The sequence below is a fragment of the Dermacentor andersoni genome, chromosome 2 (assembly GCF_023375885.2).
Source record: "Dermacentor andersoni chromosome 2, qqDerAnde1_hic_scaffold, whole genome shotgun sequence".
NCBI lineage: Eukaryota > Metazoa > Arthropoda > Arachnida > Ixodida > Ixodidae > Dermacentor > Dermacentor andersoni.
The window spans coordinates 97,204,728-97,220,574 of NC_092815.1; the positions used below are offsets into that span (position 1 = coordinate 97,204,728).

Genomic DNA, 15,847 nt, shown 5'->3' on the forward strand with positions numbered 1-15,847 from the left:
CCGTGGCGCACAATATAGCTCTCATGGGGTTTGGGCTTAATAAGGGTCAAATCAACTCCGATAAGGCTGATAACGACAGATAAGCGTTGCAAAGGATCCAATCGAGGGCGATAGGGTTGGTAACAACCAATAAGGGTTGCAGTAAGAATGCATCCAGTTAACTGAAACCTGGCTGCATTCCGATGTGCAAAATTCAGAACTAATGCCTCCTTCGTACACGCTTATCCGTAAGGACAGAGGATCAAGGGGTGGTGGAGTTGCAATTGCAATAAAGAATAACATTAAATTCACACGCTTAAACGGCGTCAGTGATCATGAAAGCATATGGTGCAAAATGTATTTTTTTGGTAAAACTATATTATTAGGAGGGGTCTATCGGCCTCCGAATGCTCCTCAGGAATACTTAGATTCCTTATATGATTATTTGCTGCAAAATACAAGTTCGCGTTCCAACATCCTTATAACAGGAGATTTCAACCTTCCCGAAATTAACTGGTGCAGCCTTTCTGATGACGGCAATGATCCCAAAAATGCTGAATCATTAATACTAACTGCATTTACGTTTTCGTTAACCCATTTGGTTTTGGATGCTACAAGAATTTCCAGCTCTGCTGTACTTGACCTTGCGTTTGCAAGTAGCTCGCTTCCAGACTGCTCAGTCAGTGTCAAGGACGGTATATCTGATCATCAGTTACTTGTGCTTGAGTGTCCTATTTCGAGCTTGAGATCGTATGTTAAACCTTCTGACACATTTGTAAGAGACTATGCGCATGCTGATGATGACGGAATTACTAGTTGTGTGGAATCTTTATTCCCTTCCTTTAATGAGACAAATGACGTTAGTGTGCTGTGGTCAAAGTTTAAAGACATAGTCATGCACTGGTGAAAGCACCTACGTGCCTTTAAAGAAAAAGCACATCAACAGGGAGTACCCGTGGATGGATCGTAATCTGATACATCTGAAACGCAAAATAAACCACTCTCGAATACGTGGTGACAGGAAGCAGCAACTTGTAAGTCTAGTGCGCACTTTCAAAGATAAAGTGCGTGCTGCAAGAGATCAGTTCTTTTCTTCCACATTGACTTCTTTCATGTCGGACCAAGCAAGGAAATTCTGGCAATATTTATCTAAAGATAAAAGCGGCATCACAGAGATCAGAACATCTGGCATAGGCATTGACGATCCTTTGACCATTGCTAATGAATTTAACGCGTTTTTTTCAATCGGCGTTTACTATCAACGCATCGCGCGCGCACTTGCAACCTTACACGCTTCGTAATCCGATGCCCGAAGTAGATTTAAGCAAAAAACGACATTCTTAGTCTTTTGCGTAATCTAGACATAAAAAAGTCATCAGGTTCGGACAAATTAGCTAATGTTTTCCTCCGCAGATACGCAATCTGGGTAGCAGAGTACTTATATGCAGTATACAAAACATCGTTAGAATCCTGTGTGATACCGGATGACTGGCGCTTTGCAAGGATAGTTCCGATTCACAAATCTGGATCCCCTTTAGAACTAAATATTTACAGACCAGTTTCCTTAACATCCACAACTTGTAAACTGCTAGAACACATTTTATTTAAAGCGATTATAAAACATTTAGAGAATAATCATTTACTTCATGTAAATCAACCTGGATTTAGGGCTGGTTTATCCACAATAACACAGTTAGCTGAGATAACGGATGATTTTATGAATGCACTGAATATGAGGGTTCAAATCTATGCAGTGTTTTTGGACTTTTCCAAAGCGTTCGATGTAGTTCCGCATGCCGATTTAGTAACTAAACTGCTCTCTATGGGCATTGAACGCAATATCATCCGTTGGATAGAATCGTATTTGTCCTCAAGAAAACAATACGTTGCTGTTAAAGACTGAGTTTCTGGTACAATGGAAGTGCACTCAGGGGTGCCACAGGGGTCAGTTCTCGGTCCTTTGTTGTTCTTAGTTTATATCAATGAAATCTATTTATCTGTTCAATCGCCTGTGAAGATCCGGTTGTTTGCGGACGATTGTGTTGTTTATGCTAATGTAAATCATCACTCCGACCAAGTAAGACTTAATGAGGCGTTGCAGTCAATTAGCGTATGGTGTGAAACATGGGGATTGAAACTAAATACTTTGAAGACGGCAGCTATTACATTTACCAACAGGAAAGAACCCTTAGATTTTGCTTATATTATTAATAATTTTTATATACATAAAACCCAGCGAGTGAAGTATTTAGGTGTTACACTCACAAGCAATTTAAGTTGGGAATCCAATATAGAAAACGCTTGCAGCAACGCGCTAAAAAAGCTGGCATTTTTGAAACGGAAATTGCGCCGTACCTCATCGGCCGTTAAGTTAACAGCATACAAAGCTCTTGTCAGACCAAGATTAGAATATGCGGATTTGATCTGGAGCCCCCATCAAAAATATTTAATCAAGAAAATAGAAAGAGTGCAAAATTTAGCTTTGCGGTTTATATACTCCACATACTCGCGCTTTTCTAGCGTGTCCGTTCTTCGCGACAGGGCGAAATTGAAAAAACTAGCTCATCGCAGAATTGTATCTCGCATCAAATTTTTATATCAGCTGTACCATGGTCACTACAAAATACCGCGTGAATGTTATTTATCTGAGCCCCCCATGCGGTCTGCTCGTACAAACCACAACAAAGCAATTAAGCAACCATTTAGTAATCTTAACATCCATAAATATTCTCTTTTTCCCCATGCAATTTCACTATGGAATAAATTACCCGAAGTAGTTAACACTAATACAACAGAATCGTTCGTTCAGCTTTCAAATAACCTTTTCTTTGACCTCTAAATTGCCAGAATGAAAGCAGTTGCTTTTGGGTTACGCTTTTTCATTGTTATTTTGTTTATGTACTGCACTGTTGTATGTTCATGTTTATTTCTGTTACGTATAGTATTACAATGATGTATGTACATGTTTTTGTTGTGTTCTTAATTGCTCATTGACACTTGTAATTTACGTTGCTGTATGTACCCACTCCTGCTTGGGCCCGAATAGGGCCTGCAGTGTTGTAAATAAAAAAAAATAAGGGCCGGGCCGAGTCCGATAAGGTTGATAACAACCGATGAGGGTTGATAAGGTTCACTCTAAAAGAAGTTTACACCCTTCGGGACTTATCTTCTCCCAGAACAATAATCGTCATCTGCCTTCTTGCGTTCCCTATATAGAAAGCTCGGCGCTCGCTACTTTCCTGTGGAGAAAGCTGTGTCAAGCTGATAAGTGCAAGCCGTTCGTGTCTAGGAAGTACCGGGCTCGCAGCGTTAAAGAAAGGAAATGCGCTAAGACAGATGACGATTGTTGTTTGGGAACAAAATACAGCCCAAAGGACGTAAAATTTTTCGAGAGTACATACTGGTAGGATCGAGTTTGATAAGATATATAATGACACCAAACCGCATAAAGATGAGAAAGTGGCGCAATACTTACGCGTACTTAGGCAACTCCAGGTGAGTTCCTGCATAAATTTTAGCCCTCTGCGAGAGCGAGAGAGAGAGAGGGAGAGAGAAAGCTTTATTTAAACGGACTCTTTTGCAACGCCAATGTGAATGATAATTACAAAGAGTGTATAGCCCACAAATATGTATCTTTGCAATTTCAGTTTATTCCTTCACAAACTGCTCAAAATCTTTGCCAAATATGAAATACAAAGTTCTTTTAAATCATAGGGGCACGTCATTTGACTAGAACTCGTTGGTGCTCCCAAGCTCGACAAGTAACGTAATGCACGATATACATGAAGGAGGGAAAAAGAAATAGGGCCTACCCGCCCGTCTTCGTGTACATTGCGCAGTATGTTACTTGTTCTGTATAAACCAACTAGTCCGCAACGAACTACTTCTCACAAGCTCTGTTTTATACAAATAGGCAATCGCAAGTTCACGAGTGACCGCAAGCAAGCTACGTAGCTTGCTATCACCTTCGCTCTTACCCGTAGCTGCGCGACCAACGTTGCCGACTTCTTACTCCATTACGTCATTCTACAGCGTGGCGCACCTCGGCAACTCCAAACCAACCGGGCCGACAGTTTCTTACGAAGGTGATGGATGACATTCTACAGCCTCGCTTGACGCAGCATAAGGTGACCTCGGCGTACAATCCACAAGCTTGGGCTGCTAAGCACGAGGTCAACCAATCGAATCCCGGCCACGGCGGCCGCATTTTGATGTGGGAGAAATGCGAGAACACCCATGTATTTAGATTTAGCTGCGCATAAAAGAACCCCAGGTGGTCCAAATTTCCGGAGTCCCCCAATACGGCGTGCCTCATAATCAGATCGTGGATTTGGAGCGTGAAGCCCCATATTTTTTTTAAATCTACAGACGAATGACATGACGGAGTGACTGAACTGAAATATTGCTGGTATGCTGCCAATGTATGTGTTGTCCACAGACCACCAGGATTAGAAAACTACATTGCCCTTTGTGATATTCATATATAACACGTTAAGACATGACGCCACTGGTTATTCGCGTGGACACGTTGGTGCCTCCTTCTGCGTACTCCTCTGCCGGGTATGCTGGAGAGGCCATTCGCCGCGCCAACCATGCACGTCAAGTTTCCCGCACTCAATTTTGCGAGTCGTAATTACAAGACTACCCACTCTGCCCTTGTATCCCTTGTCCTCCTCTGGTCCCCAGCGTGTATGTCGGGTATACTGAAAAGCTGCTGTTCCGTATGCCAGCCCACATAGGGTATACCGCCAAATGATCAATGTAACAGAAATCACTCCATTTTTTCTCCCCATCGATTCAACCCGAGGATTCAAAGGGTAATGTTATGACCGACCTATCATATGGACGAAGAGGAAGAAGCTGCAGTATAGAACAGACCAGAAAGAGGATGAGCTGTGCCCCTGTCCGCCATCTTTGTTGGTGTGGGATCACTCGCGGTCACTGTGTAAATATTCTATATAAACTATTTTAGGCGCCTCCCAATAACAATATTTCTAAGACTGTCAGCGACGCAAGACACCAGAAATAAGGCCAGCGAGACTGCTACAACCAATCGACCCTCTTTGCCGACCATTCCAACAAATCGGGAAGGACTTATTGGGACTATTTACGCCGTCAACATTCGGGAATAAGTTGGTCGTTGCGGCTACCAACTAACTTGCCCCCCACTTCCACGATATGTCACGTTGTAGTGGTGTTGAACACATTGGCAAAACTGTGATTCACGAAACGAACTCTTTAATGGGCGACCTTGTGCCTAATAAAGCAAATGACACTCGAAGCACAACGATAGCGGAGATCTCAGTCTGCGATCGTCAAAATCTGATCGGTGGGTCAAACCCGTCTCCTTTTATACATGAGTCTTCGAACGTCTCAGAGTAATCACTGGTGCCCGCGTGTCTATCAGAAAGTGCTAAACTATTCGCGTCGCGCATACAGCCATAGTATACAAGGTTCGGCGACAACAGACAACAGATAGAACCACTGATAACGTTCGAGAAACTTCAGATGCGCGTCTTGCGCGGAGCGATAATGTTTAAAATTTGCTAGCCGGTGCAAAGCTGTCACCCGAGAAAGATTAAGTACACGTGTCGATGTTTATTGCATTTAATCTTAGGGGTTTTTAAGTTGAATGTACCTACGTCGCAGTATTCGAAGTTCTCGAATTACATTCCGAATATATTTCGATTCACTTTGATCCGAATTCGCATAACGGGGACTGAACGTTTAAAAGGACACTGAAGAGAAAAATGATTTGAGCTATGTAAGAGAATTACCCTACTCCAGTACTAAAAAAATCCCAAGTACTGCGAGAAAACGCGTGGTACTCCAGGAGAAACGCAAAAAAATTTGCCGTAGATTACGATACTCCCTTCTGCGATTTTGCGTAAGCTCACACAGCCGTTTTTTGCGAGGCTTCACAAACAAGAAGCACAACCACAGGTAGCTGCACAATGTTGCTGATGCGCGGCGTGTAAGCCCATTGATCTTTTCGTTCGTAAAGCTAAACGTATAGCTCGTTACTGATAAACAGATGACCTACGTGCTTCGCGCCGTCCTAAAACTTGACGTCGGGAGCACCATTAGATATCAGCAACAAGCACAAGTTGTCTACCATATGAGAATGAAAGTATAGTTATCCAGCATTTGCGACAAGCAAGTTACTTTCACCTACAACGGCTCTGTAGTGAACTCGAAAATTCTCTTCGTTTCCAACACATTTGCAGTGACGAGTCCTCCTGGAAAAATTCAGATGAAGTTATTTCGTTTCGGCTAAACAATGTTACAGGAAAATGCATTTATTATTACGAGTAAGAAAGACTCATATCTGACGTGCTGAGTTAAACTGATTTTACTGTTAGCTGCATATCTGTCAGCTATCTGACGAAACATAGTACAGCGACCTTCAGCATATGTTTCCTTCCTCTTATAAATATGTGCTTTTTTGTTTGTATGCGAATTTATTAGCGGCAAGCAGCACAATCAAATTATATTGAAATACTTGGCATTTGAAAAGTCCAGAAGTATTTTATATATAATTGATTTTGTACAGTTATTATCTATCGTACGTTATTCGGTTTCAAGAGAGCACGAAGAAATTAAATTACCCCACTGCTTTTATAATAAGGACAAGAGTGACGCCCGCAGGGTTTTGAAATAAAATTTGAGGTTGGTTCAGGGAACTAAGCAAGGAGTATTCTAGCACTTTTAAAAAAGCTCAGTCCAGTAAACGTTTTGCAATGTCTGGTACGATGCGCTGCAGACTCAGTGACATCGTTGAATTTTTGCACATATACGGGGGCATATTACGGTAACTATTATTGTCCTTGAATATAATTATTTTCTTTTTGCGCAGGGATTCTTTGTAGCTGTCATATTCTGCTATTTCAACGGAGAGGTAAGCAAGGCCCGTTTGATTCTGACTGATTACTATTTTTGTTCTTGGTGTTCTTGACATCTTTATGCCAAATCGGCATTAGGTTGAGCAAGTTCACTCATCTAAAACGCATCAATCTACCCATATATTGTGCTCTAAGATTAAGGCGATGGGATTAGAATAGAGATGAAATTAGATTGAAGGAGTAACAAAAGATCAAAGAAAGTTCAACCTTTAGAATTGTCTATTACATAAACAAAAATTTAGTTCTAAGAATCTGCACCAAAAATGATAGAAGTGTTTTGCAAGTATGAATAATAAGAATGTCTGCTTTCCTAGTGCTTATTTATGTTCCAGACCTCACTTCCATCTTCACTGTTGAGTTCATTTACGTCTTTTTGCAGCTCTTTGTGGAAATAACAACAGATAATACGGGCACGCTGCGTGCGTGTGTTAGGGCATGAGCCTTAGTTTCTCATTTTTACGCACGTGAATTCACATGGCACATTTAAAAGCGGAAGCAGGTGACTAGTGGACCCTAGAGTACTATTCGGTTAGAAAACCCCGGCTTGATGATATACCGGTACGGGTTTGCGATACTTACTCATATTATTAAGAAGCCTTTGAAGTAGTTGCAAGAACATTCCAAAAAAGAAAAGCGTCAGTACAGGCAATCAGAGGCCATCCTTAGTGGCAAGCGCATGAAACATCAGTAATAGTGACTGTTGTAAACATTCATCTCCAAATTTATTCTGCAATCTGAAACACTGAGGGAACAAATTAGAGTGCAGTCATATTCCAACTATATCCTTGGCCATAAGACGCTACGACTGTCTTACGGGACTTTCAGATAGATTGTGACGCATGTAGCTTGATTGAAAAGCACTTCATAACGGTTGTTCACTTCGACACAAGGTGTTTGTTGAATACGGTATCTGTGTCGCACAAGCGTCACCTTTGTGACATTAATTCAACTCGCGGCAGGGTAATTTAGATTCGAAATAACGTACATCAGTGAGCAGATATATTTTATTGTGACAGTGTGTGAGAAGCTGTAAGGAAGAGAGAAACGCAAGTAGCGAGAGGAGCAAAAGAAATTATGTTGTTGCAAAGGTATACAGCGAATATAAAAGCTCAAAATAAAGGTGACACAAGAAAGGGAACAAAGAATATAGTAGTACTCAGACTCAGACGCAAAGTACTGAAGAACGAAGTCCCGGTCTGCAGGTAAGCCCTTTCATTTATGCTACATCTAGCTCAGATCCGCCCTTTCACCTAATCAACAAATTTCGGTGTGCACTCTGCTGCTCGGCGAAAGGAACAAAGTTACAAACAGCACAGGCCAAATACGAGCAGCGTAACTTCTGGAGGCAATTTCGAACGTGCACAGTAAGCCCTGTCCATGCGTTCCCACGCCCCAAACAGGTCCAGGGCCAAATCACGCGGTCCATCGAACTCGTGAAACTGGAGTCGTCGCTCACCAGGGCATGTGACCGGAGGCGCTCCACGCGAACCCAGGTGCTAGCTTGCTGACAACGCGAGGAGCCCCCGACGCTCACGCTCCGTCCCGTTGCCCGCCGGGCGCCGGTTCTGTCACGGCGGCCAAGTGCGTTCGGCCCGAGTCCCTACCTGCCTGCACCGCCCCGTGAGTGCCGTGGCTTCGCCCGACTTTTGTGCTTGTACGACTCCACCGCTGCGCCATTAGAATACAATTTCTGTGTGCGCGAATTTACTGCATTCTTGTCGCCCACCGTGAAAACCAGTTCGTTCTTCAATGAGGAGTAGGTGAGGCACTGGTCGCTAGCGTAACAAATGGTGTAAGAGTTTATTGTTGGGCTACTTGGTCGTCCATATTTAAAGTAGTAACTTAGCGCAATAAAAACACTGAAACAAGAAAGGCGGACAAGGACAAGCGCTAAGAAAGGCGGACAGAGGCGCTTGTCTTGGTCTGCCTTTCTTGTTTCCGTGTTCTTCTTGCGCTAAGTTGCTACATCAAAAATGGTATAAGGCATTTATTTCAAGCTAGAAATTAAAGTCTGGAGCTTTACGTGCCAAAACCCGCTTGTAATTATATAGACCCGCCGTATACTGGCAGACTCCGGGTCAATTTTGACCACCTGAGGTTCTTTAGCACGCACTTACGTATAAGTACAGAAAGGTTTTTTTTCTGTTTTTTTCCCTCCACATCTAAACATGGCCGCCGCGGCCGGAAAATGAAACCGCGGCCTCGCGCTTACCAGCGCAAAGCCGTAGCCAATAAGTGACCACGCCGGGTAAAAAGAGGGGCAATGTTTTGGAGTGAAACTCAAGTAGGATGTGTTTATTGTTCCTGCCCTTCGTCGAGATGTGTGGAATCCTTGCGCATTATTGGATATTTCTGATAAACGAGAGTGGAAACACTCCTAACCTTGACTTACCTGTTGTCCCTCTGACCATCCTGACTTGGCAACAATGTACGACTGCACAAGCTACGCTTCTTGCTTCGTCACACTGAAAAAGTTCAACAGGACTTGAGTTGAAAGGTTTTTTAATAGGTCGCGTCCTGCTTTTCCTCATTTTAATTTATTTTTATTAATTCGTCGGCTATACCGCAAGGGGGAGAGTGCACTGTTGTATCAGTTAAGATCAAAGCGCGCAAGGGCTGGTTTTCTAATACTTGAAGATAACGTGTGCCCCCGGGGCATACTAGAAAATAAGAAGATTGAAAACTGCTTAGTAATCTTCTATGGCCCAAAGAAACGAACCGGCTATGGGAGCTGCCCTGTTGGGGACTGATATGGATCATTTTCGACCATGCAAGGATAGCTACACGTAACTATATAGTCGAGCATCAGAGGAATCGCAAGTGCACAGATGAGTGTTCTCTGCAGCTCAAACTATAAATGATATAAGCAGAAATTAATTATGCAACCTCTCTTTGTGATACTAGAGAGGTAAAACGCATGAAACAAGCACCTGTCATTCAGTTACCTCCTGAATTACAATCGAGCCCGGCTCGCCGCCCCTTAAAAGCTATAAAACCAGAGAAATAGGGAAAAATACTTAACGAACGAGAAAATATTGGCCCGTATAATTGGACAGCTTGCCCGTGCATTCACTATACGACGGCAAGGTCCTTTCCTAACCAGAGCAGCAACGATGCCGACGCATCTTCGTTAACGCATACTGCATTCACGCATGGGTCGTGTAACTGGCGCTTTGAGTTTCCGTGGTCATTGGTGCTTCCTTATGCTTGCCGAGCCGCCAGTGTGGTAAATGTGGCAATAAGCAGTGTCACTCGCCTTGGCTATGGCAAAAAGAATTTCCAAAAGTTGCGCGGTGAACAGCCTAATACGTTGTGCGCATTGCTTAACTAATATATCATGACGGCTTATAACGAAGGCCTATATATTCCGTTTCAATTTGACTCGCATTAAGCTTGTGCTCGAGGATAAATAACAAAGAAAGCTTCAAGCTCACGTATTCTGGCCGTTGCAATTGTTTCTGACGGGAAGCGCTAATCTGGCGCCCCTTCTATTTACCTGAAATCAATTTCAGGCCAATAGTAGAGAAGCACTTCAAGGCTCACTACAGAGAAGCACCAAATCTGTCTAGTAAACTGATACAGTTAATTTCGCGATGATAGGTTCATTATTAAACGATAAAATTAATCTCCAATTTTCATTTCATTGAGTTTCGTGCCAAATTCTCAGCGCCTGTACGTCAGTGTGACGTCACGAACAGCAAACTTTTTTTTTTTTTGTGCTTGAATCGCGTTGGTCCAGTAAATGTTACCTGCAAGTGCCATGTTAAAACATTGTCTCTTTTAGAGCACATTTTAGTCCATTTTTACCGCTAAGGAAATAGCTAGGCCCTAGTAAATGCCGTGAAAATTCATGACGTCACGGCCTGATGGTGATTTCACCTCAAGGCGATGTCACCACCTGTCATTCCTTCTTGAACCTCTTGTGGTTTACCACGCTTCTTGTTCAGATAAGAGTAGGCGTTTTTGGTATTGTAGAGGGGTAAGGTACTAATACAGGTGAAATTACTTTTCTCTTTAGTGTCCCTTCAACGCCGATTTTATCATTTATTTCTGCTTGTTTTTGTTCTTGTTCGGACAAGCAAAGTTGCCTGGAAATGTCGCGCGCATAAGTGACACTGCGCTTGTAACTTAGATTTCTTTCTAGCCATTTCTGTGCTGCAACGTTCCGTCCTTCTTCCTGACATATTTGCAGGTGCTGTACCTGTTACGGCGTTCGTACGGCCGCTAGCGACTGCGACGAGGATTCTTTAGTCGAACGGGCCGGACCCTTGCTACATAACCAACTTGTCCGTGTCTACACACGTCTCGTCGATTGGCGATGAGGAAGCATGCGCGCGTGTTCTGAAATGGTGGCACCATCGTTGAAGACAAGATCTGGAAATGAACACTCGGGTGCCTGCGGGGAGCGGAAATGATCATCGTTCCCTGTTCACTTTCCCCTGCATCCATCAGACAATGTTGCTGAGAATGTCGTAATATCAACCAAACTTCCTTCTCAAGTGATGTGACTCCACCGGCATCGGTTGAGACGTGCAAAAAAGAACTGCGGTGCGCTACACTTACAGAACTATACTCGTCTCGTGCAGCATCTTATACATGAATCCTTCACTTGGGACTGGGTGAGAGCAATGAAACAGACATGTGCGTTTCATGAACTAGACCTCAGTACATTGCGTCGATACTCCAAGTGACTTTTTCTGTCTTCGTGCGAACACTTGCAAACGATTACACGAGACTTTTTGTGACGTCACGGCACTGTCGTCTCACAATATGCATCCGCCTGATTTGCTGTATGCATTTCAGCGCAGCTCGTAAATGGTCCACTGCATAAGCAGCACATTGCATGATATAGTTGTGACCTATGCGGCATGACACCATAACATTACTTGGCTGGTACGCAACATAGCAGTAATTTATCCTTTGGGATCATGCCGGAAGCATACACTTCATGAGATCTGTCCGAGAGCACATTATTTCAATTTTGGAATTGAACACAGCATCTATTCCTTCTTTTGCCCTGCAATAACCCCTGTTTTACAGAACCTGCGCATTTCTTCACGGCAGTCCATCTTGGCAAAGAATCCGTAAACAATAAAGACTGAGGTGCCCGTTCCCGCTATTTATGTTATAGCAAAGTCATCTGGCCGTAATAAGCGGTAAATTTGTTGAAAGAACTCTCCGGTGCAGTTAATGTATTCTGGGAAATTATCATAGATGTTTGTTGCAACAACGCTTAAACACTTTCAACAGTTCGAACCTTGTCTCTAAGGCAGGGAGTGTTTGGGAAGTATTACACAGAGAGAAAGAAAAATGTTACATGAAAGGCAAGGAGGTTAACCAGGACTGAGCCCGGTCGGCTACCCTACAATGGGGGAGGGGAAACTGGAAGGAAAATATTAAGAGAAGAGGAAGTCCACTGTTGATATATCCGACGAGGTAACAGTTAGGGAAGTATTAGAAGTCAGCATGTGACCACGAACGCAGATGTCGAATTGGCGATAGGCACTCAAAAGGATATCCTTATATGTTTTTGGCTAGTTTGACTATCTTACGGATTAAGGTGTAAGTCCCCAGTGTGGTTCGCAAGATGATGAAGTGTTGATTCTGTCTATATTGATGCGCCGGAATAATATTTAATGACTATACGGCAGGTTGAATTGCAGCACACAGCTGCCTCTGGAGTGTGGCCTGTACCAACGCGCCATGAGACCATGAGCAGTGACAACGATGCACAGTGTAGTCGCTCAGAACGTTCCTAAATAATAACATTTCGAAAGCGTCATATAGGTATCCGTCGTTTGACAAAGCGAGCATTTACAAAAGCCCCTTGAGACCACGTATAGTGTTATAGCCCACCTGAAAGATGCATGCAGGTCACAACTCAGCAGTTGAACGTGAAACCCCACGTCTTGTGTGTTCTTCAGTACATTCTTCTCATGAAACAAAACTGTGTATAAGTGTTGCACGTCTTTCGAAGTTTTGAATAAAATGATTTTAATCCATGTCTGTACGCATAGGTTTCGTGACTCCATGCAGAGTTTGCCCTGAAGATTAGGTCGCAATAACTTTGTGATCGGACAGAAGGAAGCACGGAATATAAACCGAAGAATTCCAGATCTCCATGCTACTCCACGGGGAAAAATGCAAATCAAGTATATGTTTAGACAAGTCGCAGATTTCTATCACTTTCATTTCGTCAAGCTCGTTCTGCAAACATAGGCTATCCACCAAAAGGAGTCATTTCCCTTATACCGTATCGTACGGGGTAAGTAGCGTGACGGAAGGGAAAAGTGACAACGCATCCCATTGTGTCAAAGAAAAAATTATCTCACAGATATGTTTGGCTGTCTCATCAGCAATACACAGATATGCACTTTTTCAATGTTCTTCATGCGACTATATTCTTGAAAGCCTGTAGCCACATATATTGTTTCGGTATGGTGTCCCAGCTATTGTTAGCGAAACTGTTCATCGAAAAAAATACGTTAAGAAGATATGGTAAAAGACAATTTTAAGAGGAAGCTTTGAGCTCGAGGGCTCCTTTTTAAATACATAGGAAAGGAGAAATCGTTTTTCTCTGCAACCACTGCACCAAGTTTGATGAGTCCTGTTGCATTTAAAAGGAAAGGTTAAAATTTAGCGACAGTTTTCGCAAGTCGTCAATTTTTTCATCAATATTGCTGAAAATCGCTCATTTTCAGAAAACGAAACTATCAAGTTTACAACTCAACAATTAAAAATGACATCACAATTTTGTAAACTGCAACTAATAGCACATCTAAAGCGGACATAATTTATATATTATACATGGCTCTGAAGTAGACGACTAAATTGTGAGTAGGACTCTTGCAAAGGACTCTTGCAAACAATGGAACAAATTCATGTAAGGTATCAATGTGTATGTCACATCCATCCGCTTTGGATAATAGATGCAGTTTACAGAACTGCGACATCTTTCTTGGCGCATAGCTACAAATTTGTAAACTCAGCGCGTCAATTTCTTTCATACATACCGATTGCTAAAAATTCGCTTAAAATATTCCGGGATTAAATCAAAATTCCGCTTCCAACAGTCACAAGAATTAACTTTATCTTTCAAATGCAACAAATTTCATTAGGTTGGCTTCAGACATCTCAGAAAAGCGTTTCTGCGCTTCAGATGTATTTGAATGGCCAGCCTCGGAGTTGTGCCTGAGCTAAAGCTTCCTCATAAGAGCTATGGTGTCCGGTTTTCAGAGGACTGGCGTCCAAACACCGTAGGTCGAACAATTGTGGCGTGCACCACGTTTTCTAAATATATTTTCTTATTGAACAACTTCGCAAGAGTGGGTTAGGCCACACGGCATAAATGCAAAGCATGGGCGCAATACCTACAGGAGCTGCAGTTTATTTTACTAGAAAAACATCCAGCAGCCACATAAAAGAGTGTGTTTGGTCAGCCTGAACGGGTTACAGCAAAGCAAGCACAGAGAGAGAGAGAGAGAGGGAGAGAGAGGAAGAGGAATATAGGAAGGCAGGGATGTTAAACACTCAAGGGTGTGGTTGGCTACCCTACGCTGGGGGAAGGGAGAAGGGGAAGAGAGAGAAGGGAGAGAGAAGGGGTAGATACGTGCACGGACAGCACTTGAGTTAAAGCCGCTCTCGCAAATCAGACGTTCTGAGCAAGCACAAAAGTACCTTCACTGCCTTCTGAGCCGATGATTGGTGGGAACGGTGCTGTAGTAATGTCTGTTCCCTCAGAGGACGATCATCAAATTTCTTGAATGCAATAGACAAAGATTGTCTTTTGTGTTTCAAATTGAGGACAACGGCACAATAAGTGGGCAATGTTCTCCTCGCATCCGCAAACATCACAGGTAGGACTATCAGTCATACTAATCAATGCTGAGTAGGCATTCGTGAAGGCACAGCCAAGCCACAACCGACACAGAAGAGACGCTTCGCGTCGGTGCAGACCGGCCGGAGGTCTGAGTTGAAGTGACGGGTTTAGTCTGTGGAGTCTTGTGCGCCTTGCATGTGCGGTCTTCCACTCTGCTAAGGAGATCTTGCGAGCTAGATTGCGAAGTTCTCTCGCGGCGTCGGCCCTTGAGAAAGGAACGGCGACGCAGCGGTCTTCTTGGTTTGACATCCGAGCTGCCTTATCTGCCTCATCATTTTCTATGATACCGCAATTGCCTGGTATCCACTGAAAAGATATATCACGGCCTTTTTCTCCTAAATGAGGGACAAGTTCCACGATTTCGCACGTGAGTTGATCGTGAGTTCATGTCGGAGAAACGACAGCACACATTGCAAGGCCGGCCTTCAATCGCAGAAGACTGCCCATGTCCTAGCACTTTCAGCGCATATCACATGAAGCGCGCCGCGGAGAGCAGCGAGCTCTGCAGCTGTAAACGTAGTGACATGGGAAGTCTTGAACCGCTGGGCTATTCTCATTGTTGGTATACCTACAGCGCCAGCAGAACTGGTTGATGTAGTTGATCCATCAGTATAGATGTGTGTGCAGTCACTGTATTTCTCGTACAAAAGAAGGAAAATATGTTGCTTGAGTGCTGATGACGGCAGGTCTGACTTTTTCTGAAGTCCTGGGACTCCAAGATTTACTTGAGTACGGCGCACACACCATGGACGAACAGAAGGTCTTGCCGCAGGTGTGTAACCTGACCTGAGAGGAGCACGGTGCGCGAAGACAGTCGCACTGAATGTCGTGTGGGGCCTATCTACTGGGAGACTTGCGAAGTGGTGGATAGGGGTCCGGGCGAAGTGTCTTATGTGCGCACGCATTGTTTCAATGCTAATGTGCGTTCTAAGAGTGGAATCTTGAGCGACTGCAATAACTTCAGTCGTTGACGCATTCCGCGGTAGGCCAAGGCATATGTTGAGGGTTTGGCTTTGGATGCTTTGGATTATATTCAGGTTAGTTCTGCAGGTGTTGGACATCACCGGTAGGCTGTACCGCAGGAATC

General features: G+C 43.5%; 1 protein-coding gene and 1 long non-coding RNA gene across 4 annotated transcripts in view; one reads left to right on the top strand and one right to left on the bottom strand.

The window, feature by feature from the left end:
• Positions 1-12,885, top strand: part of LOC126541593 (calcitonin gene-related peptide type 1 receptor-like) — a 360,166-nt gene extending 347,281 nt beyond the window's left edge. For both annotated transcript variants that reach the window (XM_055076767.1, XM_050188421.2), the window contains 3 exons: positions 6,836-6,877; positions 8,282-8,501; positions 11,074-12,885. In XM_055076767.1, coding sequence (XP_054932742.1) covers positions 6,836-6,877; positions 8,282-8,389 — 150 coding nt within the window. In that variant the 3' untranslated portion in view covers positions 8,390-8,501; positions 11,074-12,885. The remainder of the gene's footprint in view (positions 1-6,835; positions 6,878-8,281; positions 8,502-11,073) is intronic.
• LOC129387599 (uncharacterized) overlaps positions 1-15,847 on the bottom strand; it is a 169,667-nt gene that overhangs the window by 32,854 nt on the left and 120,966 nt on the right. For both annotated transcript variants that reach the window (XR_008614754.2, XR_008614755.2), the window contains exon 3: positions 3,455-3,501. This is a non-coding gene — a long non-coding RNA (uncharacterized lncRNA). The remainder of the gene's footprint in view (positions 1-3,454; positions 3,502-15,847) is intronic.